The sequence below is a fragment of the Scaptodrosophila lebanonensis genome, unplaced genomic scaffold, assembly GCF_003285725.1.
Source record: "Scaptodrosophila lebanonensis strain 11010-0011.00,11010-0021.00 unplaced genomic scaffold, SlebRS2 tig00000001-arrow-pilon, whole genome shotgun sequence".
Taxonomy (NCBI): domain Eukaryota; kingdom Metazoa; phylum Arthropoda; class Insecta; order Diptera; family Drosophilidae; genus Scaptodrosophila; species Scaptodrosophila lebanonensis.
Window position 1 is genome coordinate 21,139,615 of NW_022060529.1, and position 27,525 is coordinate 21,167,139.

At 36.4% G+C, this 27,525-nt stretch overlaps 3 protein-coding genes across 4 annotated transcripts in view; 1 reads left to right on the forward strand and 2 right to left on the reverse strand.

Moving 5' to 3' along the window:
• LOC115632258 (potassium voltage-gated channel subfamily H member 8) overlaps window positions 1-20,740 on the reverse strand; it is a 43,455-nt gene extending 22,715 nt beyond the window's left edge. The window contains exons 1-7 of one of the 2 annotated variants that reach the window (XM_030529343.1): window positions 20,637-20,740; window positions 11,856-11,966; window positions 11,503-11,622; window positions 8,118-8,255; window positions 2,113-2,357; window positions 1,612-1,840; window positions 1,112-1,275 (exon numbers count right to left, since the gene is read on the reverse strand). In XM_030529343.1, coding sequence (XP_030385203.1) covers window positions 1,112-1,275; window positions 1,612-1,840; window positions 2,113-2,357; window positions 8,118-8,255; window positions 11,503-11,622; window positions 11,856-11,966; window positions 20,637-20,712 — 1,083 coding nt within the window. In that variant the 5' untranslated portion in view covers window positions 20,713-20,740. Of the gene's footprint in view, window positions 1-1,111; window positions 1,276-1,611; window positions 1,841-2,112; window positions 2,373-8,117; window positions 8,256-11,502; window positions 11,623-11,855; window positions 11,967-20,636 lie in introns of both variants that reach the window. The other variant, XM_030529335.1, reaches the window with a different exon arrangement.
• A 4,393-nt stretch (window positions 20,741-25,133) lies between these two features.
• Window positions 25,134-25,622, reverse strand: LOC115632493. Its single transcript, XM_030529712.1, has one exon. The coding sequence runs from the start codon at window positions 25,620-25,622 to the stop codon at window positions 25,134-25,136; it is 489 nt and encodes a 162-aa protein (XP_030385572.1).
• A 1,304-nt stretch (window positions 25,623-26,926) lies between these two features.
• LOC115632571 lies at window positions 26,927-27,525 on the forward strand. Its single transcript, XM_030529830.1, has 2 exons — window positions 26,927-26,935; window positions 27,001-27,525. Exons 1-2 carry the CDS (start codon window positions 26,927-26,929, stop codon window positions 27,523-27,525), a joined length of 534 nt encoding a protein of 177 aa, XP_030385690.1.

The following is a 27,525-nucleotide window of genomic DNA, read 5'->3' on the forward strand; positions in this document are numbered from 1 at the left end:
GCGTTGTCCATGGGGCCAAGTAATCAGCTTAATGACCGCAAGTGCACTCTAAAATTGCTGAGTATCCAGTTCAGTTGGCGCGTATCGCACTGTCGTAAAAGGGACAAGGAAGAGAAGCCTCTGGAATGTGAATTAAAAATGATTTGTATCGCTGAAAAAGTGAAAATTTCTTTGACAGGCAAGCACATTTCAAATGCGAACATCCAACAAGCTCTGCGGCTATGCATGATAAACGAGTTTTGACTTTATTTCGTACACAATTTGGTCCCTCCTGTGACAAAACTGCCAGGAGTTGACAGCTGGCAACCAAGAATTATGCATGCGACAAACTGTTTTATGCAAATCACCTAAATGCCATTTACTAAACGATGAAACTTACTTAAAGTGTGGCTTAAATGTTAAGTAAGTAGTTGCTTATGATCACAAGTTGAATTATTCAACATAAACAAAAACGTAACATAGAAACAGGATTTCTTTCATAAATTATATATTTAAAGCGTCAAGTAAATAAGCAGTAGGAAACCCTTGGGCAGAAACAGAATTTAACGGCAAAGGATGACAATGCTCAAAGTGTATAATATAAAGTTATATTAAATGTTAAGTAAATAAATAAATCACTATTCATGACATTTAACAAATCTTTTAAAGTGTTAGTTCAACCAAAAATCCAAAAGGTGACATATGTAGGTGCTTTACTTATTTATCTTTTGAAGACCGTTCTGGAAGTCGTATCACTGGTCGAAATGTATCAAACATTATTATCCATTTCATTTTTAATACCTTCTCATTATTATTTATACCTACTTCTTATGCCATATTTAATTAAATTGTTTACTTCCCTTCCTTTTTAATTCCAACCAGAGACGCTCAGTGCTGTCTGCCGGTATAAACAATTCAACTGAACAGCAATGAAGTCCCGCATAAGTGAATGACATTTTATAACACATTAAATGTCCCTTCATAAATCCCACGCATTCAATAATTATACAATTATATTCGATAAAATACATTTTCTACTCATTACATATTGCTCTTTAATTAAAAGAGTAACGTAAATACCGAATAATAAACGAGTCAGTTCGATAGATTAATAATAATAATGAAAACTTACCTCGCCATCGTACAAGTCAGAAGCATACAGATGATCAAAGGGTAAAGCTGCTAATAAATCAAGAGCAAACCAGCCACGAAAATAATTGATTGCAATCTGTTTGGAATTGGAGACAACTTCACCTTTGCGCGAGACAAAGGTCGTGCGAAAATTCAACAAAATATCTGCAATAAAAGAGCAATAAAAATAAGAGCAATGCGTGATATCAAGACGTGCAGCAGGGGGAGTACAACATAAACGTTTATTAAGCAACAAGAAACAAATTCAATTTCCCCAATGAACATAAATGAATACAGAAGCACTGAAGCTGAAGGCTAAGAATGATGCTGATGATGATACTTGTACTGATGAAGATGAGCGGACACAACAGGTTGGCCGTAAATGTAACAAAAGGCCAACAAGGCAAATGAAAATGCAAAGAACAAAAGGGCCAGAAAGGAAAACACATCAACAAACCATAAATGACTGAGCCAGTTGCCATTGCCTCAACTAATACATACCAACAATGAATAGAGCCTCCACAATCACATCGGAGACCATCGTCTGACGATCCGCTTTGGCAAAGGCCGCGTTATAGGGCACCATAAGAGCCACATAGAATGTCGCTACCAGTATTATCCAGTCCCAGATGCCTTTAAAAACGCCATAATGGGGCAAAATCAAGCGTGACTTTTTTATCGATTGCGTTTTGTATTCAGGAAATGGAGCCTCGGTCGAATGCATGAAGTTCTACAAGTGGAAAGTTTTCAAAGGTAAATAAAATTCACTGTACAAAAGGATTAGTTTGGCATACAGTCTTAATTCAATGCACGCATTAAAATGAATGGAATATGGGCTCGTCAGTCCACTAGCAAACAAAACTTCACGTAGGACCGGCAAATTTAAAGGCGAACCCAAATTTAAACTGATTCACAGTTAATTGAATCTGACGCCGCCATTTAAACTAAGGCCAACGATTTCGTTGTTAGTGTTCTTGCTCCTTCTACGCTTGTCATACTTACATTGCCCAGCTTCAATTTGGTTTTGACACCGCCCTTTTCGGGCTTGTAATGACCGGATAACTGATACAGAACCGCTCGACTTCGCCGTCGCCCCATGTTACAGCCAGCAGGTACATCCAAATTATTTCCTTCACCACCCTCCGCATCACTGTCCCCAGCCGCAGCGCCACCCAAGCCAGGCAAGCCGCCCAATCCAAGCATACCAGCATTGGAACCGGCGCGAAATCGCGCTCCCAACAGTGCAGCTGTAAGGGCAAAAACTTAGAGAGTCGCAACCAAAAATAACATAAAATCGAAGTAATGAGCGCAAAAGTTGTGGGTATATCAATTAATTTCATTTTTTTTTTTTTTTGTTATTTTAGCAATCATGTGGGTGGTGAAGTGAAATGTGTTTCGAACAATACAAAGATTACGTATAGAGTGGGAAAAAGAGCGAAAAGAAAGAAAATACGAAAATTTTACAAATACTTTTGAATCAAATATATTTAAAATTTTGATACGTATATCTATTTATTTTGCATGTATTTAATTAATTAAATGCATATTTAAACGTCAACAATTGCAACTACATACATATTTAAAGAAATAGACATATATTTGTATATTTATAAATTTGATATTTTAGGCACAAAGAACACTGAATATTTTTGTTTCTGTATGTTTCTGCTCCTGTGTAATGTAATGTAATATAAAAATGTATATAAGAGCGTGTTGTTGTGCGTAAATTTTTTAATGATAGCCATGGTTGAAAGACTGAGCGTCTTGATGAAAAGTTCAGTTTCCTTATTTTTTCTGATTGTCTAAACTGATTTATTCACTTATTTTATGATCATTTGTAAGCCCTCTACTCTTCAGCTTCGAAAATCAAACTTGATAAGACAAACAAAGTGTAATCTTTTTATACGCCTCCTATTTATCACCTTAAGCTATCTCCCTTACTATACGGCTGACATGCGAATAATTGGTTGAATGGCAGCAGCGAGTAAAGGGATATATTCAATATACTCCAGAGTCGGGCTGAGATAACTTTAATACTTCACTCGCTTTTAAATGAGTCCTGTTCCCAAAAATACTGTATCAGTTTTGAAACAATTGTAATATTACACACCAACAATTTAAAATTTGAATTTAATTTATAGTTATGTAATTCAGAAACAAAAAATTTAATTTCGTCCTAGCTATTGGTCAGAAATATTAAAAAACACACATTGTTTGCAGATGTGCTTCTGTAGCAAGTTCAATTGAATTCAATTCTATATTTTGTCAAAAATGAGCAGACAGGTAATTAACTAGATTTTGATAAATCAGGCCAAACGAAGTATATTTATATACAAATATTCTTTCAAACAAAGTAGGCTTTAAACGCCATTTTTGCCATTCCAGCTAAATATTTTAGGCTAAATATGTAATTAGTATCCGTTTGATGTTACAAATATTTAATTACGTAGCTTAACGAATAGACTTAAAATGTTTTATTTTATATTTTCAACAAGTTCCAAGAACTAAAGCAACACTCATATTTGTTTATAGCTTATTTGTAGTTCGAACTGCCACAATTCAGGCCAATAATGGTATGCTTGCCCAAGCAGGCAAACAAAACCCCAAAGAGGCTAAAAATAACGTGTGCCGTAAATAGGAATTGAAAATCAGGCTAATAAACTCAACAATTTGCGCCCTAAAACCAAATTGCGGAAAATAGAAGGGCATAAAAAGGACTTGTCGCTTCAGTTTTCAGAGAACACAAATTTCTGAAAATATATTTGATATGTAAATAGACTGAAATGAAGCGTGGGCTATGCAAAGGCACAACACAACAACACAAGTAAGTTCAAGCAAGCTGACCATTAAATTTAACTTAATTCTATTTGTGTCCACCTTGAGGCAGCGTCGTATTGCGCATAATGCTATAAATTACAATTAGCCTGATTGTGAAAAATTGCACTAAAAGAGAAAAACAAAAAAAGGCGAGAAGCAGGAAGCAAGAGTCCTACATAAGATTACTCAAATTTTTTTATACCTTCTCTACCCGACCATATTAATTAAAAGGATTTAATTTGCCATGTTACTGACAAAATTCATAAAATAAACACAAAAAACAAAAGCAAAGAAAATTCTTTGCAAATTGTACGCCAACGTTCCTTGCTGACGGGCTTTTACAACCAACGACCCAAGCTGAAAGTTATTTTCCATTTTGAAGCCGTTTTCCTGGCACCCAGAGTATCGGCCTGTCATATCAAAATGCCAATTAAGCAAGCCGGACTGTCTACAATGATCCCATAAGTTACCTGGACGAGCAAAAAAAATGTCTACATGTTAAAGTTCGCCAAGGTTTCCAGCTGAAAAGGCAAGTAGAGTGCGCATATTTCATAGAAAAATGTCCTATAAGTCCTCGTCACCGAAAGTTAAATGCCCCTATGTGGTATTTGTCAACAATTTAAACAATTTTGTAAAATGAAGTCTTTAGTTTTTTTTTTTCAAAACCATTTTTTAAATTTTTTTAAAAATTTCCTTTAAAAATAATTGTTTTCAATTTTTAAGCAATTTATTTGTTGAAATAACTAACTGCCATATTTAAATAATTTGTTCATACAACTAGTCAAGATGACGTCAAAGGTTTGAAATTGAAAGCAGTCAGTCCGAAGTGTCATCTTACATTCAAGATACTTCATTCGATGCGCTCAGAAACGGTTTTATTTGATTATCAGCGAACATCAGGACACATTTACTCGAAGCTTTTCGGTAAACAGAAAAAAATGAAGGAAAGCAAATGCAAAATATGCGCGAATCATTCGAGTGGAACGAAGCGGATGCCAAACAGCAGGCGGCAATGTACGCGTTGGGACATTTGTTGCACGTGGGCTTAATGCCATTTACAACAACAAAAACAGCAAAACTGACGGGCGTAATGTTGAGACACTTTTCCGGTAAGTATAAAATTCTGATAGTGACTAATGATGTGTGAAATGCCGCTGGTCAGCCAAGTGTTGAGTATGGCGGCATTTGACACTTAAATTGATCTCATAATTTGGCTCAATCGAAATAGTAGAATATAAATATATTTACCAGCAGTACAAGTATAAAGCGATGTCTGCTAATGTCAAGTCAAAGATTAAGCAGTTGCCCATAATTCTATGCTACAGTTTATGCATAATAAAGCAAAAGAAAATGTTTGTGATACTCGTTCAGTCGCTGAAATGCTTTTCCATTTTCCTAATGCTGCTCATTAACTCGCTGCCCACAGTAACGGTTCTGCTTATTTTCCCGTTCCATTGTTATGCCGCACGCGCCTGTCAGCGCCCCACTCGCTCCGTGGCATTTTGACACGCATTAATTTCCAATTGATGTGGATCAGCACTCAATTTTCCACTCGGTGCGCACACAGTTGGATTTGCTTTGGGCATTGACTCAGTCCCATGCCAGAAATGCGTTGCGCAATGTCAAGCTTTATTAGCAAAGATTTAATTTCATTTGCATAAAATCGCAAATAGCACGAATTCACAACAAGACTGTTGCGTATACGCAGCGGTTGCTTGGAATGATTTATTTTTAATTGCGTACTCGTATTATTTGACATAATCAGCACCTGATCTTCACGTCAACATTGTAATTATTTTATACTTGTGCGCCTTACTGGAATTAATGAGATTTATTACAAAATCTTGTGCCTCGTAAAATGCAAATTTTTTTAGTACTACTTGTACATGCCATTTACCCAGAAACACTTCACATCTACGAGATGGTGTATACTTGTATGAAAAAATACACGAGTGCCATCAGTGTGTTATGTGTAATAAACATACGGGCTCGTTGTCAGCTTGTGCAAATATATTCATCCATATATGGGTAACACATATAAATTTGCATGCACAAGTCGAGCGTTAAATGCAAATTTGAAATGAAAAACTCGCTTAAATCTTTATTCAGTGAAACTACATACAAGTATATTGTTTTGACCGACACATCAAATCAAATTTAGAGCTAAAGCATGTGCTCGCTGGTCTTGAATCTGGCCTTTAATGTTGACATGAATGAAGCTGGTGTGAGAAAAATGCTTCTGACACTCAAGCGCAGCATTTTGAACATTTTTCTTCCAATTTTCTGTTCATGTTCTGGCTTTTCCATGGCTGCACAACCACAAACAAGCACGGCAACAACATTTCATGAATAATGAAGGTAATAAAACTGCAAATGAAAGATGCTCAAAATGCCAGAGTTCCAGACTTCCACAGTTCAGAGTGCTCCACAAAGCTTGCTCACAAGCTTCTGCATGCGTAGAAATGCGAATTAGTTGAATGTGCAATGACCTACACGCATAAATTTATTTGTACGACTGCTTCGATGTACTTGTACTCGGAGAATGCTTTACCTGTTGTTTATTTTCACTTCACATAATTGAATTGTTGGGACCACTGCTGTCTCAGCTTCTATCAATATTTAAAGAAAAAAAAAAAACTAAACTAAAGAAATTTTTCTCTTTTCCCTGCGGTGCTTTCAGCCACTCAAAAAGTTCTTTGACAAACTAATTTGCTTAATTAGATTGTTCGCATATTTGATTCTGTGGTATAGACGAATATTTGAAAGAGACACTCAAGCCATGATACTTAAGCCAAATAAAGCTATTCATGGAAAATTATGCCCATTGGTGTAAGAGATAATGAAGAAAACTACATAGCTATCACAAGCTTAGATAAATTGACAAAACTTTCTGATAACAGCAACGTACTTGTAGTTGCTATGATTTTTAAATGAATAATTTAAAAGGCAATATAATTTGGGCAACAACTACCAAACGCCAAACGATCAAAAATGATTTGAGAGCCTCTCTTTTTATAATTAAATGACTGACAACGAAACAAACAATTATTAAATGAGTTATCAAACTTGTAATGAACATATTTATAGTGACAGGCTGAATTGTGAGTGGTCCTCTATTATATAACAATAGGCAATAATGTATAGCAATCACAGAACCTGCTATAAACGCTTTTGAGAAGATTATCTCGAGGAATTGAAACGACAAATAACAGACTATTGAGCAGAGGACTAATCAAAGATCCAGGTGTCAAAGTTTTTCCGAAGTAAAATACAGGCCAAAACATTTTCAGATTAGCTAACAAGTGATGAAGATCCAGCTGAAATACCAATATTTCAGAACAATGAAACATACAGAAATGTATTGCATGTATACGTTTGATTTCACAGCATAACTAGCTCTAATAAGTTAAGCGAAATCAATTCTACTTCTAGGAACTGTAATTCTAATTCAGTTTTCATAACTTGAGTGAAGGTTAATTGTAATTCTAAGAACCCAAACTTAGTTTCGAAGTAGCGTACTATTTATTATACGGCTTGCGCACAGAGAGCCACAAACAGAAACTGCAGGTTGAAAAGTGAGTTTGCCGTGGCAATGCAAATACACTTTCTTGTCACGCAGAAGCGTCAAACGCCAAAATAACAAACAAACCTTGGCCAGACTAACCAAAAAACAAAAAAAGGAAGGTGGTGAACATTTCTACAATTCTGTGAAGTAGTAGGGCAGTGAGGGTCATAAGTTGTGAATATATTGACATGCTGACACATACACCAAAAAGTGAAATGTTAATTCAGCAACACAGCGGCCACAAGCGCGCTTGTTTATTATTTCAAGAGTGGGTGTTGGTTAACCATTATTTTGCAATGTTATTTCCATTTGTAATAATCAAGCGTGTGTAGGTGGTTCCAATCTATTTTTTTTACACAACACAACACTATGTTTTATACATTCTTGTGCCTTTTGATCATTTTGTAGTGTGGATATGTGGATACTTGTATGTGGGTGTGGTGTGCGGATGTGTGGTCTTGTTAATTGGCTTGTTACTTTGTGCGCGCAGTTTTTAAAATCTCTTTTTTATATCAAATGAAAAATGCATTACTTATATTAATATGCTGGCAGTGATTTGATTCTTTATTGCCAGGACGAGCATGGCTTCGCTTTTTTATATTTAAATATATATATATATACTTACCGCTATCACATTCCTCGTTCACATTCATCTCCAGCATTTTCGTATGCGTAATGTCCTTGTGCGATGCCAAGAACAGGACAACATCGCGCTTCTCATTTTTAATGGGCACAATATCGAAGAGACACCAAAATGGAGCACCTACAAAAATAAGTGTACATGAAAAGAGTCCAATTTTAATTTCAATTACTTTCATGCATACACACCATCCACACTCACACACACACACACACGTTATAGCACAGGTGCTGCAAGTGGCAATATAATGTTCAACATCATGTGCAATAGTTTCGTATTTATGAGTAATTTACAGTCTGCTGCATCAACCGAATTGCATTTGTTTGAGACCCACAAATATATTTACTGAATATTTCCATATTGAGCTCTGCATGCAAATAAACTTTTCCAATCATTTTAACTGAAATGGAGCAGCAGTCTTGCTGTTGTATTTCATTCAAGTTTATTTTTCTAATTAATTACCAAAATACCAACCGTTTTAAAGTAATTTAAATTAAAATGGTACATAGTTCGTGACACAGCTCATTGTAATAGCTCCCAGAAAATTGCCCAGATAGCCATGTGTAAATACTTGACCAATAAATTGAAATTCCATATATTTAATCTAGTATTGGAACAAGGGAAATAAATAACAATAATTGGCGTGCTTAAGTAGCAACTGCGATAAATAATTTAATCAATTAAATACTTTGTTTATTTATTGGCACAAATAACCCACAGATCTGAATTTAAATTATAAGATAAATGTTTATAATTTTTTCACAAGTACATAAATATGTAAGAACGTTTAGAGAATTACTTGCGATTAGATCACGTGATCAACAATAGATTTTATACCGTTAGCTAGAGCTTTTGTCTTTGGAAAAATTGAATATTAACACCTGTTTTTCATTGACAAAGAAAACTACAAATGTCGAAAAGCTAAGGAATCAAGGAATTCTCGCTTGTCCTTGTGTCAAATACAAATAAAATTATAGCAAACCGGACTTGATATACATGCGAGTATCCAGGAAAATTACGTGGAAATAATTTAAAATGGCGATGTGCTTCGCCGGAAAAACCAATGCGGCATCAACAACACGTCAACAAACGTATCGCATGGGGAAAGGACAATATTGACCGTGAGTGAAACTTCTCTTTGCGGATTTTGGTCCACACAAAAATATGCTGACCGCCAAAAGATACCAACAACTGGGGAATGGATCCTACAAAAGGGTAACGTTCACAAGCATCGCAGCCGTCTTTCAGTAACAGTCACCGAATGCCAATCAAAGGGAAAACATTTGGATATGTATAAAGCATAAGCCTAAGTGAAATCGGGTATTAACTTGACAACAATTCTGCCGGCAAATTTGACGAATTTGGTAATTGCTTCCAATCGAATACACTAAGAATTTGGTAGAAAGCATACCCCGGGACAGTGAGTCGACTCAATATTAATGCGATTGCGCATTGCTCTAAAGAAAAGTGTTAAAGAATTTACGCAACGATTATTTAAAAAAAAAACTGCTTTCAAATTAGACTCAACTCGTTTTTATTTTTTATTAATTAATCTAAGCCTTTATTATTCGACAGCCTAACAATTCCTTCACTGCTTTCAATTGTGGCACCTTCTATGCTAATTGCAAGAAACAAACTATTATTATTTATTTATTAAAACTTATTTATTTAATAATAATGTATAAAAATAAACAGTGTCTCCTTTTAGGCATACCCTATTTTCTATACCTTAACCTACAAACTAATAAAAGTTTAAACGCCTATTAAACGCACAATGCAAAAATAAATTGCATAGCAACTCAATTAGAGGAAAATTATGTAGGCTGCGTTTTAATTAGCGAAATAATTGAGTACGGGTATACGATGCTCGAGGCAAAGGAAACCAATTCAGAATTACTAAACACATACACACATTAAGGACGAACGTTTAAAAGTTTTGAGCGCAACGCTAATTAGAAAACTTATTAACAAGCTAATATCAGCAGGAAATATGAAATATATGTATATGTATATCAAAAGCGCAGTGGTTGGCCACGGAATCACTCTGGGCTGGAAGTCTGATTAATCGTGACCTCATTAAAGAACAAAATGCCGCGACACGAACGTGCAAGAATGCCACGAGCAAATTTATTGTTGTGTCGTCTGTATAGCCGAGTGGATTCTATAGTTGTCTGCCTCATGCTAACGTGACAGTATTTATGAGTACAGAAACACACACACACACATACCCACACAGCGCACGGACAAAACGGAAGGCTCATGAGAGCATTTCAACAAGTGTTGGCAGGACTTTGTGTCCTGTGAGAGAAGAAGGAGGCTAGTCATGGGGGACTGGCAAAAGTAGTTCAAGGCAAGAAGCTGCTCGTCGTTAACTCAATAAAACCTGATAATATACACTGTCTTAATGCACACAGGAAATGGCCTGCTTGCACTTTTCTTACCCACATTTTATGTGAGGAATTAAGGGTCAATATGGGAGAATCGTATCGGCAAGATAAGAGCTCACTCCTGCCATGGGTTTTCCTACTACGAGCTGCTGAGAAGCATGCTCGACACGTGGTACCACAATTGCTGTCCTTCAACTTCGACATGCAGCAGCAACAGCAGCCACACCAGCATGTGGCCAGTAATTGTTATAATCCTTTGCTGTGGCTGCGGCTTCTGGATTAGTGCTTCCACTTATGGTTGGCAACGCAAAACAATGAGCGCAAATAATAAAACTTTTTTCTCTTATGTGGTTAACATTTCATTTGATATCACACTGGCATTGGAAATTTTCAACCTCAATGTTCAACTTTCCAAAGATAACAGTTTGCGCATAAATATATATACTTGTATGTATGTATGTATACTCGTATGTTGGTGTATTTGTGATAAAGTTGGCTTTTCTTTGGCCACAAACACAATTTGCTTGCTGCGGCTTTAACTTTCGAAAGCCGCTCATTTAAAATTAGTTTCACTTTGCCAGGCACGTAATTTTCTACTTAGCTGCAAGCAAACAGTCCCAACGTGTTGCGCCTTGGCTTAGTGCGAATACCCTCCACACACACACACACACACAAACACGGACACAAACACACACAAACACGGACACACATACACACACGGATGCACGCATAATTTCCTGTCTGCTTAACACAAATTACCACACTTGCCAAATGCCAAATGAACTTTCACGAATTTTTAATTAAAACGAAAACAATTTATTTCACATTTTGCTCACATTCGTTCTGTGTTTTTTATTCCTTCTCTCTCTCTCTCTCTCTCTCTCTCTCTTGCTTTTTTTATCTCTATTTGTTACGCTTCCCGATGTTTGTAACTTGCACCCAAAAACATTTTTCCTAAGAAACAAATTTCTTGTTGTGCTTACCTTCCTTTTTGTAGAAAATAACCTCCAACTTTAGTTCCGTTTTATTTGAGAGGCTTTTCTCAATTTGCTGTTTGTGCTCATCCTTCGTATCCGGTCCGTAGAGAAAATGGCAGGAGCAGCCTGGGTTTTTGTTAAGGTATGGCCATTTTGTTTGGCATTGTCGTAGTCATCGTTGTTGTTTTCGTCATCAGCAAACAATTGAATAAAACGTACAAAACATTGAAATGAGTATTCAAGTGTAAAATAAGTTGCCGCTGTCTTTCTGTCAGTCCGTTTGTCTCTCGTTTATCTCCCGTTTGCCTGTGTAACTGTTTGTTCGTCTGCCCGTCGGTTTGTTGGCACGTCTGTCTTACCCTTTTGCATAATTTGAGCGCGTGAATATCCTGTCAAATCCACGAACCCATCCGAGCAATAAACAATTGGATTGCCATTTGCCTGCGCATTGCCAAGCACAAAGTTCGAGTCTGTAAAAGAAGAAGAATATTGCCAATATTAAAACATTTCTGGCAGAGATGTAATACATCTGCAATAGGACTATATGTATATTCTTTTTCAGTGCCGAGGTCTGAGAACTTAAGGCCTAAGTTTCAGATACAAAGAAGACAATAGGTTAACATCTTAGCCATTGCCTGATACAATTTTTAAGTGGTTGGATATGTATTTGGGTTTCAGAAATAATAGGAGTTCTTTCAATTCCTTATCCCCTTAACACCCAGTTTAAAACTTTCGAGAGATTGATATCTTTCGAAGTTTGGGACGCAATCAGTTCAGCACTCACGATTGGCTTTGCTACCAGTTCAATCATTAATACGTCCTCGCTAGTTGCTGTTTCTACTTCTGATGGTACTGGACAACGACTCAAGAAGTCTGCATTTCCAATTTTTGATCCAGCACGATGTATCAGTGTATAACTATAGGCATTGAGAAAGATTGATCTTCGCAGCATAACTGATGAAATGACATCCGGTACTCTTTTCGACGCGTTGAAAATTCCCAATAGTGGACGATGATCTGTAACTAACGTAAAAGAACGGCCATACAGATAATTGTGGAATTTTTTGACTCCTGATATAAGCGCTACGGCTTCTCTATCAATTTGCGAGTAGTTCCGTTCAGCTTTTGACAACGTTCTAGAATAAAACGCTATTGGTTTCTCAGTGCCGTCTGGTAATTTATGACTTAGGACTGCTCCGAGTCCGTAAGGCGATGCGTCACATGTTAGTATTAATGGTAGTTCCTCATTGTAGTGTACTAACACGTCGCTCGATGTAACTAAACTCTTTAGTTCTTCGAAAGCTCTCTGATGTTCTCCGTCCCATTTCCAGCGCGCATGCTTATCTAGGAGGCGATGCAAAGGTTCCGCCACGGTTGCTTTTTGTGGCAAGAATGCATGGTAAAAGTTTAGCAGTCCCAAGAATGACTGTAATTGCTTCTTGTCGTTGGGTGCTGGTGCGTCGTGAATTGCCTTTACCTTGTCAGTAGTTGGCCGAATTCCACATGCATCGATCTTGAAGCCCAAAAATTCTATTGATGGCACTCCAAACTGACATTTGTCTCTGCGTAGGCGTAACCCTGCCTTGTCAAAACGCGAGAACATTTGTATGAGCCTTTCCGCAAGCTCTTCTTCTGTTTTTCCCATTACGACTATATCATCAAAATAGGGCAAAATGCCGTGGATATTTTGTAGAAGATTCTCGATGAAACTCTGGAAAATCCCTGGCGCTGATGATATGCCAAATTGTAGCCGTGTTACTTTGTATGCTCCCTTGTGTGTGCATACCGTTTGAAGCAATGCTGAATTGTTATCGACTACAAGCTGTTGGTAAGCTTGTGCTAAATCTATTTTTGCAAAAATCGATCCTCCTTCGATCGAAGCTAATAGGGTATTGACGCCTGGAATTTGATAGCAATGAGGTTTGATTGCTTTATTTAATGTTGATTTATAGTCGCCGCAGATGCGTATGGATCCATCCTTCTTGACGACTGGCACGATTGGTGTTGCCCAGTCAGAGTATTCTACTGGCTCCAAAATGCCTTGTTTGCATAATCGCTCGATCTCTTCTTCGACCAGACCCTTGATTGCGAAAGGTATACGGCGCGGTGACAGACGCACAGGGGCGACGCTCGTATCGATATGCAGTGTAACTGGCGGACCGTTATGGCGCCCCAGTTCTGTAGCGAATAAATGCTCATACTCACTGAGCACGGATTTTATGTTGACGCCACTGTTGACTGCAAACACGCCTTCGATGCGTATGCCCAGTGCGTCGAACCAGTTGCATCCTACCAAATTTGAGCCTCCTACATTGGCGATGATCAGTGGCAGATTGTCAATTTTACGACGATTGTAACGAATTGACACATCAATGACACCCTTAATCGGAATTTGGTTGCGTTGGTAATCCGTTAGGTCCAAGTCACACTTGGCGAGATCTGGCTGTCCTTGAGCCCAGATATTGTTGAACGTGGTTTCCGTCATTATGGTCACTGGCGACCCTGAATCCACTTCAAAAGAACACGTGCACCCATTGATGACAAGAGAAATTGACCTCTTCTGATTTACCAACGGCACGATTTTGTTGACAGATTCTCCACGAGACGATCTGTGTGTTGACATCCCTCGATGTCTTTGCTGTGAGTTGGGTGTTGATATAGATCTAGTCGACTTCGCTGCGTCAGGGCTACGGCAGACTCGTTTAAGATGCCCTTTATGACCGCAGGCATGGCACACAGTATCATGGTGGGGGCACTGCTTGCGGGAATGTCGGCCTCCGCAGCCGCCACATACTTGTCCATCGTATTTGTTGTTGACTGTACCGCGCTGAGAATGCCGGTAACGATTCATCTTAATAATATGAACGGCCTCGCCAGTTTGTCTAATAGCCATGGCACTGATCGCTGCTGCTTCATTAGACATGGCGCGTTCTAAGGCTCGTTGCACAGTCAAATCCTTATCTGCCAAGAACCCTTTCTGCAGACCTTCATCTCTTAACCCACATACGAATCGGTCGCGCAACATCCGATCTAACGCCGCTCCAAATTTGCAATCGACTGCTAATGTACGAAGTGCTGCCATATAGTTGCTAACGGACTCATCCACGTGTTGGTCTCGTTTGTGAAAGTGGTAGAATGCGGCGATTTCGGAGGGACGTGGAGACAAATGGTCGGTTAGAGTTTTGTAAATATCGGCTAATTTCAATTCACTGACCTGTTTAGGAGATGCCAATGATGTCAAAAGGTCGTATAAGGGCGCTCCGGCAAGCGTAAGAAATGCCGCCTTTTTCCGCTCTTCCTCTTTAACATCATTGGCCAGCAGGAACAAATTAAAGCGCTCCATATACGTTGACCATTTGTGCGGATGACCCAAGTCGAACGGCTCCAGACTTCCAACCCCAGCCATGTGAGTAATTTTTGCATTCACTCGATCAGTAACATGTGATTCTCCACCTTCACTTTTAACAACTGCCTCGTCGCTACTACTCGATGCTTGCTCGCTGTTCTCTAGACTAGCCATGCGTTATCAGCAGAACAGTTACTCCGAATTACTGCACTTTTCTTGGTATGTTTGCGGCTACGCACAACAATGACCACGCTGCATACAATATGGAATTTGTTCGATTCCTCTTCACCCCGCTTGCTTTTCGCTCACTCGGTAACGAGTATGTATGTATGTCTTTTGCGAGTTCTCCTTTCGCACCAATTTCGTGAACACGCGGTTGTTGGGTAATTATGCACTGAGGTATGTACAGCCGTATGTACACATAACTTTTAAACAATGTACGCACTCTAAATATTTTATTTTATCCCATCCTCGTCGCCAGTTTTAGATATGCGCGCATTGCTTATGTAGTATTGTTTATTGAATATAATAATTGCAGCTGGTGAACAATTGTGTGGTATAATATGTATTGATTATGATCGCTGCGCGGGGCGATGTGAAGTGACAGACGTCTACGAACCAACTGACTCCAGTTCGTGTGACAGTGAACGAACTGACCGGATTATTTCTGACCGTTTATTTCTTTATAAATAAGAAAAGACCAACCATTGACAGAATACTTATTACTGCGAGACGTGTTCTTGCATCCATTAGAGATGAAATCATTGCATTAATTACTATTATACTTTAAAAGTATTTGTAATTTGACACACAATACGTTGATGTCGCTAAGTGGACCAATAAGATATTTATTATAAGACAAAAACTGTTATGTTTTAAGCCGATTATTGCTAAAATTGTATGAACGGATTTACGCGTAAGCATATCATTAAATTAAGAATATTAAGTTAATTTAATAATTAAGCAAAGTGAATACTTTCTATTAATTATTGTCAATAGTAAGCTTAACATGAATATATTTTGAAATGGAAAAATTATGCATAATTATGTACTTATGTCTATGATTATTTGATAAGTATTTCAAAGAATTTTACAATGCAAGCTAATTACTACTTAAGTGTGATTGAATAAATAATTTACCGCGCAGAAAGTAAAGTAATCAATTTGATTGAAAATCCGCACACATACTACTTATATGTGTCTAAGCAACGAAAACATAAGAGCCATACATACAAATAAATGAGGATGTGTTTTCCTTTGTGTGCATGTATTTTAAAAATATGACAATTAAATATATACAAGCATACAGTTCGTAGTAATTCAAGTTGAGGATGCAATGCAGATATTAGAATTGAGAAATAAGCAGCAATCATATAATCTGAATTTAATCCGTGTATATTTAATATCTCCAAAATATTGCACAGAATAGAATGTATGCTGTGGACCAAATGTATGTTATAAATATACAATTACACGCACACGCAAGCTGCCTTCTACAACGTAAATATATACAAAAATACATTTCCAGAAATATGAATAAATGTGAGCTATAAATAGCTTAACGATTGCAGCTATATTATATGTATACACAATGACCAGATAATAGGCTTACATATACAAGTACATCATATACTAAAATAGATAAACGAATAGAGAGGAGATTACGGGTTGTAAGGTATTGTAGAATCTCTCTCTCTCTCTCTATCTCTCTCTAAACACTAACTGTTATGTAAAATCTAAAAACTTCGATTTACCTAAAGCTTTATTAGCCACATGTCCTTCATAATGTCCTAGGCCGTAATAAAAACTAAATTTATTTCATCCCAAAAGAAAGAAAAAACAAATTGCAACATTTGGTAACTAAATATGTATTTTTTGAGAAGGAAACCAAATAAATTAAATTTTCATTAGTACAAAAAGAAAATACTGTATAAATGATAAAATCTTGTTCAAAAAGTAAACATCCTTAATCTGCAGGCTTTAATAAAAATTGGCCCCTGACAGAATGTTTTAGCATAAGCATACATGCATGTATATTTCACACCAAAAAACACATGTTTGAAAACTACATCCAAAAATAACTGGCTATACTAAGTACGATAGATAATAAACATGGATAATAGATAAGTCACAGATGGGTTTACACAACACAACTCTAAGTAACCAATAGATAAGCCATTAAAATAAAATGCGACTGTTAGTATACATATAAAAGCAGCTTTTTAAGAAATAAACTCAGTTTTTTGAACTCATTTAATGTACGAGAAAGGAAGGAAGTCCATCAAAAAAATAGTAACATAAATAAAGTGTGAGCTTCATCAGCGGCGAATAGATATTCATGGATTTAAAAAAAGATTTAAAAAGTTGGTTGTCTGCTCTAACCAGCGTTTCTTCTCTGCAACTAATTGCAAATGCATGCTGAGCAGAGTGTAGCTTTTATGGAAAGTGTTTTATGTTTCGAGCACGCAAAAGGGCTGGCCGTAAACGCTTCGTACTTAATAAATTGTGCACAGTATGTTTAAAGCAGCTGGCATGGAGTTCAAGCTGTTATCTTGTTAATATGCTGACTGTGCATGCATGTCCATGTACAAATACAGATACAGATACAAAGATACAGCAGTTGGCAGCAAATTAAATTCATGTCTATCACGCATACGACATGTTGGCAAAGCACTGAAAAAGGCACGAGCTTAGACAAATCACTTAGAGGCAGAGCAAAAATTATTGCCCTTGCCTGCAGCGCATAGACGAATGCTCATTTAATATGCTCATTTTATTATTTATGGCTCGTAAAACCTTTTTAACCGAACAGACAGACAACAAAAAAAAAGATAATATTAAATTAAACGAATGCGTGTGTAGACATAGAGTTCGCAGTAATTTGCGTCAACTCTCTGAATTGTGTATACATAGATGTGTACATATATATTATATGTACCGTACATATACACGTATGAGAGACAACAGCAAGTCAATTAATGCTGTCACTGCATGTTGGCTTGTGTATTTACGATTATACTCAAGTCAATCATGCAGCCAGGCATTACAACAAGTGCGTAAATAAAACAGCAGTGGGAACAGGCAGCAGTTAGAGCACTAAAACGGGCATGTCAATTAATTACTTTGCCTTTACTGCCAATGAAACAATATCAACAATACCAACAACAGTCCTTTGTACGTGGTAGCAGTATCAACAACTGCAACAACCAAGTCACATTGCTTAACGCTCACACTTATCGCATTGCACCAGTCCAATCAATAGCCAATCCATCAAGCGTCTTTGTTGCATCAAGCGTCCTGCCACTAAGGACACAAGACGTTTTAGCTCCCCCACCCCCCCACATCACACTACAAATGTCAGACGGCTACGCGTTCTGCAAATTCGCGCTCGTGCCGCATCGTGGTGCTTTCAGCTTAATTGCTTGGACGGTTATGAACAAAAGCAAATAGCCCCCCACTTGTGTTTCACGTGAGGCGTGTGAGTGAAACTGCTAAAATGACAATTTAAATTTTCATACTAATTAAATAATGCTCAAGTGGCAAGCGAAAACGTTGTTTGTCTAGAAGTACAGTTTCTAAGAAAATGAATATCAAACCGTGCAAGATATCTATGCGACTATAAGAACTAGAGAGTGAGAAAGCAGGACAAGTGTGTTTCAAAATTTTGCTCTCTCCCTCCCATGAGTATCCAAAAATCTTGGAACTTTTCAATCGAATTCCACAAATACCTCCAGTTAGTGATGCCAGTTTTATCAGGATGGGTTAATTTGTAGAAAGTTATTATTTAATTAAATAAAACTAATGAATTTACCAAAAACTGCAAATAATGATTATTTTGTTTTTTTTTTAAACGAAAAATTCATTCACTTATACTATAGTAGCTTTGAGAAAGCGAGGAATTTACAGATATCCTTTTTTAAGGATTATCTAGGAATTTTCACCCTGATTTATTAATTAATTAATGTTTTTTTAATTCACAAATATGAGTGTTTGTAACAGGCAGAAGGAGGTGTGGTCTGCCACACAAAGTGTATACTTGTATATTCTTGATGAGGATGTCAAGACGAGTCGACACAGCCCTGTCCATCTGTCCATCAGTCTGTCTGTCCGTTCGTCTGTATGAACGGAATGATTAATTAAAAATGAATTAATTAGAAATGTTCGCCCTTTTGTTCTTTATCCTTATGGAATAGATAAATTTACAGCTTGAGTTTTATTTTTGAACAAAGAAGGACATGGTTATATCGTCTTGTTTTGCCATTATAACCTAGAATATACACCTAATAATTTTACGCGGTAGATTGGTTCCGGAAAAACCGTGTAAAAAACCATGTAAAAAAAGACATTGAGGTTATGCAAATATAGTTGATTGGTTCCTTATCTCTAAAACCTATTAAAATTTGTGAAAAAACAATGATATTTTATGACAAGTATTCATGTGTGTTTTATAAAATCACATATGTATGTAAATTAAATGTATGAGAAGATCAGGAACTAAAAACATTTATGAATGTACATATGTAAAACAAAAAAGAATCAGTTTTTCAATTTTTAAGGTAAAGGGAAATAAAATGAAGAAATCTTTATCTTAAATACAGGAACACAAATTTAATTGCTGTCAGTTACTCGAATTCGCAGGCTTTCACTAGCATTACTGAAATAATTTTGAGCTTGGCTTTCTTCCGTAACAGTAAACTCTGTTATGAGCCGTTGTTGGCCAATTATTTATTTGTATAATTCTTTGCAACGACCCATACAAGAATGGTTTCTAGCTGTTTGTGAGCTGTGTGCGATTTTATTTATTTGTGTTGGAATAAAATCGTGTACAAAAATTTGAAATTGTTTATTTTCAAACCGTGTTAAATCAAAACCATAAAAAAAAGCGTGTAAAAACAGAATTAGGTGAACTCGTATATGTATACTTTGTGAGGTTTGCCACGCCTCTAAACTTAACTAGTATACCCTTTTACCTTACCTTTTAAGTACAGCATATAAAAGGTAGCCATGCACCTGCCCTTATTGCAAAAATGTTCCACGAACAATCCTTGGAACCCTCTGCTACATAGAATCGTGAAACCATATCAACTAATAGTCTATTTTTGTTGCTTTGCATAACAGACTCCTACATGCTTCTAAATATACATTATACTTGTTATTTGGAATTCCTTAGGCTCTTCTACATATTGCTTTATGTTCTATAAAAGTCCATATTAATAAGAATATTTTTAGCGCATATCAATTTAGCACAGCCATAACAGACAATGCTGTGCGCTTAGATTTTGCCTTTATTTTTGGCAATACCAACGACAAAGGGCCAAAAAGCACTCCCAAAGGCAACGATATGAAGGTACTACATAGTTTTAATTTCCCTGCGTACAGGCACGTGTATGGTTTTCGAGGCGCCTTTTAAGATTTCAATAAGGATAAATTTTGTGACATCCATTCTGGCGTATGCATCACAATGCGCCAGTTTTTTGTTTTTCAAAGGCCAGCCGCAGGGATTTCGTTGACATTTGTATATGTATGTATGTATGTATGTATGTATGTATGTATGTACGTAAATGGATTGTGTGTGCATAAAATTCTTATGTGCCGCGTTCGCCCTTGAGTAACATACTTGTAACGACAAGTGTAGGCTCGCACATGTGTGCTATATTTATTCAAACGCGTATATGGATCATGTAGCCCTTTCAAGCTATGCTCATCACTCACTGGCACTTAATAAAACTGACATATGAATAAAAGTCACATTTGAAGGCATAATGCCTGAAAATCGTTTAGCATTCCGACTTACGCGTGCCATCGAACCGTGTTGCAATCGTATCCAAGAAAGTATTTTGGGGTGCAAGCAACCCCTTGCGCGCTGGCATGGAAATGGTTGGGCGCTTATATGAGCGCTTTTTGTGTGATACAACTGTAAAGAGATTAGAAATAATTACATATTATTAGAGAATATTATTCAATGTACAAGGTCACAGACAATTCAAATACTAATTATATATACTATTTGCATACATTTTGCTTTCGAATTTGGGTCATGACCGCTCCTGCGGTTTCGTTGCTCTACAGTGGCAAATTGCATTTTAATTAGCTGCTTATTAATTATGCATATCAAATAACACAAAAGTCCAATTTTATTGCGCACCACTCGACAATATACGTGTACAAATTTATTTGGTCTATTTGCCACACATTGTTTAACGAGGCCTCGACACAGCAGCGTAAAATTGCAGCAATGAAAAAATATGTTGCCTTAAATTGAAAACCCTGCACAACATAGCCAGTCCATTTAACGTAGACAGCGTTTTAACACAATAAGCCAGCAGCAGCAATAACGTGGTATAAATAAATGTTTGCTGCTACTTCTTGTTTTATTTTTGTAATATTTTTCAATGGTTGCAGCCAAAGGCTAACAACGCGCGCACATGTTCGCCCTCCTGCTCTCCAAGGAGCTTGTATAACACTAAACGTTCCTGACCGAGCGAATGAGCTGCTGGCAGCCCCACCAGCATCAAGAACAACAACAACAACAATACTCGTACAAACAACTCAGGTGGCGGTCATGTTAATTTTAAACGGATTCACCAACAAATACAACAAAAGCAATAACCGCAACTACAGCAACTGACAGCTGTTGCGTTTTAGCATGTCGCTTTAACGCCAACTTTTATTAAATTAATCGAAAGTGAGCGAAAGCTTCGGGGCGCCCTTAATATTGGAAACCAATGGCGATTGCAAAAACTCAAAGCAGCTGCCGTGATAAAAACGTCAATAGCGCCCGTCACCACCAACTGACAGTCACGAAAAAATAATAATAATACAGAAGAGGTAAAATTTGCGCTGATAAAAGCTTAACTACTTACTATATAGTATACCCACATGTGTATATAACGCATACAAATGTGCACATTGTGTACCTATCAATACTGCTCTACGAGGTACGTCTGATAAGTATTTAGGTTGCTATAAGCGGTGGTTTGTCGGTTCTGTCATCACTCAAACCTTCCCCTACCGCAAGACTTTTCCCTCCTTGTGTGCTGCAGCTGGGAAAGGTTAGTATTTTTTTCTAATAACTGGTGAGTCCCGAATACTCATAATATTGGACCTGAGATCTATCTAATTTGAGTTTCCGCTTCCAACATGTTCCCGCAATTCTATGAGAAATGGTTGCAGAGCCAGCAAGTTCCAATTTAACAGTGTTCTGTAATGCTGTCAGTAAGGTAATATCTTGTCATGCTCGCAGGGTTGTTGTGAAATATCTATCGATCAGCATGAAAATATAACTAGAATTCAATATTTAAAACATTTGGCAAATTATTGTTTTCTACTATTTATAACAATATAATGTCGGCTTATATTTAATCATAATATCATAATTATATAATGCGATTCGAAGATAAAAGTCAAACTCAAACTCTCATTTACGAATCCTCTAATGCTATCTCTTTCTTTCTCATAAGCTACAGTATTCTTGCTTCTTGGGAGTCATTTATTAGAAACAAGTGGAAATAGAGAATATGCATGTTAAGTCCCACATATATGGTACAAAATATTTATATCTTATAAACTATTACAGCAATTATTTTTTGTCAATAAAGCTCTGAAATAGAAGTAATGATTATAAATATTATAAGTTAACGCCTAATCTATTGAAAGCCTTCGCAATATTGCGACTCAATCTTTAGTGTAAACCATTGGAATAAAGACAAAAAATATATTTATGTATATACATATTTACATTTAATATAAACAGTAAAACAGCAAAACTGTTTATATTAGTTTTGCTATCCAATCCCTTTTCATCCTTATTTCACAATTTTTTAATAGGGATTGCTTTAGTTACGATATGTAATAGTATAAAAAAGCTAATAATGGCTGGCGACAGATCCGACCTATATGGTGGATGATCTGAACCTCCCACTCTAAGTTTCCAGCGAGTCATTAAAAAATGGCGTCCAGAACTCACAACTCAGGCTGCGTTAAGCTTCTTAACGGAGTTCATTAATATTTAATATACCATAATTATATTTATTATTATTATTTATCATTACGAGGGCGAGAAAGGTACATTTAATAAAGGGATTTTAGCGGGTTAAAACATTGACAGACTATTTACAAGATTTCACAGTAAAGCTGGACACATTATTTCAGAAGGGAGAACTCGCCTGAGCAAAAAGTTATTTAAGTTTGTTGCTCTTGTTAAATAAGAAGTCATGGCTCATAACCTAATATATAATTATATTTTTTATAGTATTTTATAGTTTAAGGAAAATCAAATATACATTTTTTAAATTTGTGTTTTAATTTAACAATACATATATATTTGTATTTTAAACTTATTTCTTTAAATCAACATACGATCAAATATCAATATCGTTGACTATCGATCTAATATATACATCCTAACACTTTGGTGGAAAGTATGTACAACTGATATTCAAAGCTAAGCATTTTTACAATTTGCATGACATTTATTTAAATTTAAGAAAACTTCTCCTTCTACTATACACTCCTTTCGTACATACTATATGTTATATATTATGCTGTCGACGCATCCAGTAAAAATCCGCACAAGCATGCCCATAAATATACAAACCACAAATTGCGAATTTCCAGCATTTCCGCAAAGCGGTCAGAGGCAACAAACCAGTCAAGTACCACTAACATATGTATGATTGCTAAAATCTGTGAACGCACAGATAGGAGACACTCAGCCTGCCAGGCACACATGTTGCATGAATTGACATACACAAGAAGCTTGAGCTAAGCAGACACACGCACTCACATGACTGCACTATTTACGACTATATAGTATGTGTAATTTCCGTTTCCGCTTATTTCACTTGATTAGACTGATGATACTCTGGTCCCGGTTGCGTGATTTGAAAAAAACACTCATTTTACATGAGCATATAAAATGCAAACCACATATCCTCTCTCGGATACAAATCACAAATAAAATAAAAGCTGGATGTGTTTTATGGACGATTTAGAAATCTTTTGCCGACAAATTAGATGCGAAATATTGATTGCAAATTGCAAGAAGTACATTCAGTTAAATATAGTTTTATCTTTTAGAATTTTATTTACAATTATATAAATGGTTTGAGCATCGAAACCCATTTTTAAACTGACTTCAAAAGAAGAAGTTTATTTAAATATTTAAATATTTGCATGAATATTACTCTTAAAATTAAACAAACAATAATTTTCTGCACAAATTATTGACTGGGAAGAAAAATGGTCCACCAACATCTTAATGCCTTTTACACAAATGGGTATTAGAATATCTTAAGCTTAAATCTATGTATTTATTCCTGTTGCTGTCGACCTTTTTTAGAGACCAGTTTAAGGACTACATATTAAGAAAAGTGATAATCCTTTAACTGCATTACAAACAGTTAGGACGAATAAATTGACAGAAATAAATTGTTCATATAAAAGGAGGTGTATAAAATCGTATGTTATGTGTATGTGATTATTTCTTTTAATTCAATTATGTGGTATAAGAACAAGAGAAAAGTCTTTGGGGCGCATGCAGCGAGAAGTCAAAACTTTCTAACTGCCAAAAGCAATTAATAACACAAATTGAAGGCAAACTTCTTGCCAAGTTTTATTCTTGTGTCACTCAGCACTTTCAAAGAAACTAAAACTTCATTGATTTATCAAAATGTACACCTGAATTACTTTCGCCTGCATTCTCTAAAAAGCAACTGGCTATAAAAATGTTTATCAGTAAAAATAAATTGCATAAATAAATATGCAATCATGCACATCAAAGGCAATGGATCGGGGCTTTTGGGTGCATCAATTTGGAAAATATTTACTGAATACGTTTCACTTTGAGCAGAATTTGCCCCAAATACGACGTTAACATTCACATTAGACTTAAAGTGGCCAAAATGTCTTGTAACACCAAAACGCGCGTGGCATTTTTAATTTCGGGGATACTCAAGCATACACTTACATACTCGTAAGTAAGTTTGTATATCAGCACACACATACATATGGCGATTGTGAGTGGCACGTGCTACATAAAAAAACAGTGCCGGTAAAGGAAAAATGCCCAAAAGCACAATTATATAGGTACATGCTCGTCTACTTGTATGTGCATGTGTGTCGAGGGAACATACATACAAGTATATCATATCCATCTGTTTCCGCGCACACTTCACTGAACAGAAAGGAGAGAACGCAAAATCTGAAAACTCAACCCGAACGAAACTTCGTGGACATGTATTTAGTTTATGATGTTTATTTGCGTAACTTTTCAAATGCCACAGGCATAGATTTATGTTTTCTTGCCAATCTGACGTCGCTGTACATGGCCGACCATGAAGCCCTTTATAATCTTACTATGATTGACAACAAAATCAAACCACAAATTTAAGTCCGTTTCAAAACTGAAAGCTGGCATCGATTCCATATTAGGGCGAAAGCCGCGTATATAGTACATCACATTCGGTTTCCAAGGACAATTTTTTGGTAAGTTGCTAAAATGATCTAAATGGATGCGTCCAACCTGCAAAATTGGAATTTGTTTTGTATTCGATAGCAAACGACATCCTTCGATATCAGTTAAATTGAAAACTGTAAAATCCATGCCCGCACGTCGCGGCAATACCATACGCAGGTTTATAAAGAAATTGGTGACAGGTTGACTGAATTTTATCTCAATAGAGAATGTTCGCCGCTTTATGCTTTTGCTGATACCGCAACGCAAATGGGTAAGTAACTTCTCAGGATCATCCATGCTGCACGTGCAATTGTTGAACGTCATTTCCATCTCACTCTGTTTAATTAAAATGTTCATAATTGAAATTTCCATTCAGTTCAGATATCCCACCTTTGCATCAACATTGTATGTATGAAGTAAGCCGTAAAAAAGGCACACAATGGTAAACGTCAACTTCAGGTTCATTTGATTTACGTTTCTCTTGCCCAACTCGGCCCAACTGACTAAACAATAACAGATTTTTCGATTATACAAAACGGATAACCACACAGTATTCATGCGCACTAATTACCATTTTCGTTTCGTATTGTAATTATGCCTAAAATGTAATTAGCATATGTAAGAGCATGGTATACCCTTTGAAAGACAAAGTGGCTTAACAACAATAAAATAGAAAAAAACACTATAGCTTGAGCTGAGCAGATAGGGCTTTAGCAATCATTCATAACTATCGGTTCATGAATGTTCAATGCTCGTAGGGCAGTCGAACTTGAAGTACAATGTCCCACAACAGATCCATTTATTTTTTATTTCTGAATGGGTCTGCAATTAAGTTTTCTCAATTGTATTGCTGTATTAAAAATATTAAAATTTGTTTCCCATATAAACACATTAATTATATCCTAACTAACATACTACATTAGAGCATAGAATTTGTATAATATTTACTCATTAGATGCGACTAAATATTTTTTAGAGTTTGTAGGTTCTGCCCATATTTGAGAACTAAATTTTTAACAAAATATTACAAAAAATAAATAAAGAGTGTTAATTAAAATTCCATTTGTTAAACTAAAGTTAAAATAAAATTAAAGGTTATTAAAATGCTCTACAACTGATTGCTTCAGAGTATCAGCACTAAGACTTATACTTTTACAAAAAATATGTTTTAACATATTAACCAGCATTACCTCTGCATTAAGTTCTTGATCAAGTACGTGAATATACTGAACGAATTGAAAATGACCGTAGCTGATGCAAAATATGCTCCCCACGGTATTATATCACGCGGAAAATGAAAACATTTTAAAATTATGTTAATTTAATGAGAAAATAATAAAAGTATTATTTTTGAAATTCCACAAAATCATTGCATACAACATGATAAGCAATGAAAAATACATTAAATTGTTAAATCAGATGTAAAACTAATTTGCAGCTCACTTATTACGCGCGCCTATATCAGATACGCTTCAATAATCAACGCATTTATTTGTCGTTATATAAACATTAACATGGTCATTTTTTTTCAATCAAGGCACGATTGCCCTTTAGCTTCCATTTAAGGTTTAAGCGTAAATATGTACGCGCCATTGCTAGCAATTTGTGTTACTTTGTTAAACAATGTAATGGCAAAGGTGCGTATACGTAATATCTGTACACAGTATTGTGTTAATTGTACTTTAATAATCTTCTGCCTTAGCCGGAGTTTGAGCTACAATTTGAGAACTTCACCTGCACCAGTGATGACACTGCTCTCTCCCACCTCAAAAACTACAGCTGTGGCCTCAGCAAAAATGTCAGACGACGCAGCTTTAACTTGGAATTCATCCTGCGGAAACCACTGGACCAACATGAGCACTACATGGCAATTGTGATGCCTAGGAGTCGAGAAGATTTTGTGCTGCTGAATGTCACCGGTGATGGCTGCAACACGCTGGCCAATAAGAAACAGGTGCCTCTAATCAGTATGGCGCGAAACCTGGTCCGACGTTATAGCAACTACCCCAGCAAGTGTCCCTTTGAAAAAGACAAAACCTATTATATACGCGGCTTCCGCTTTGACCTGAGCCTAATACCGGCCGTAAATATGGAAACGCCAGTGCACATTCAATTTGGCTACCACGTGAAGGACATGTATCTACTGAAGGCATACCTAACAGCACGTATTGAGCTCAAAACCAATAGCAACAACAACAATAAGAGCCGGAAGAAAAATAAGACTTAG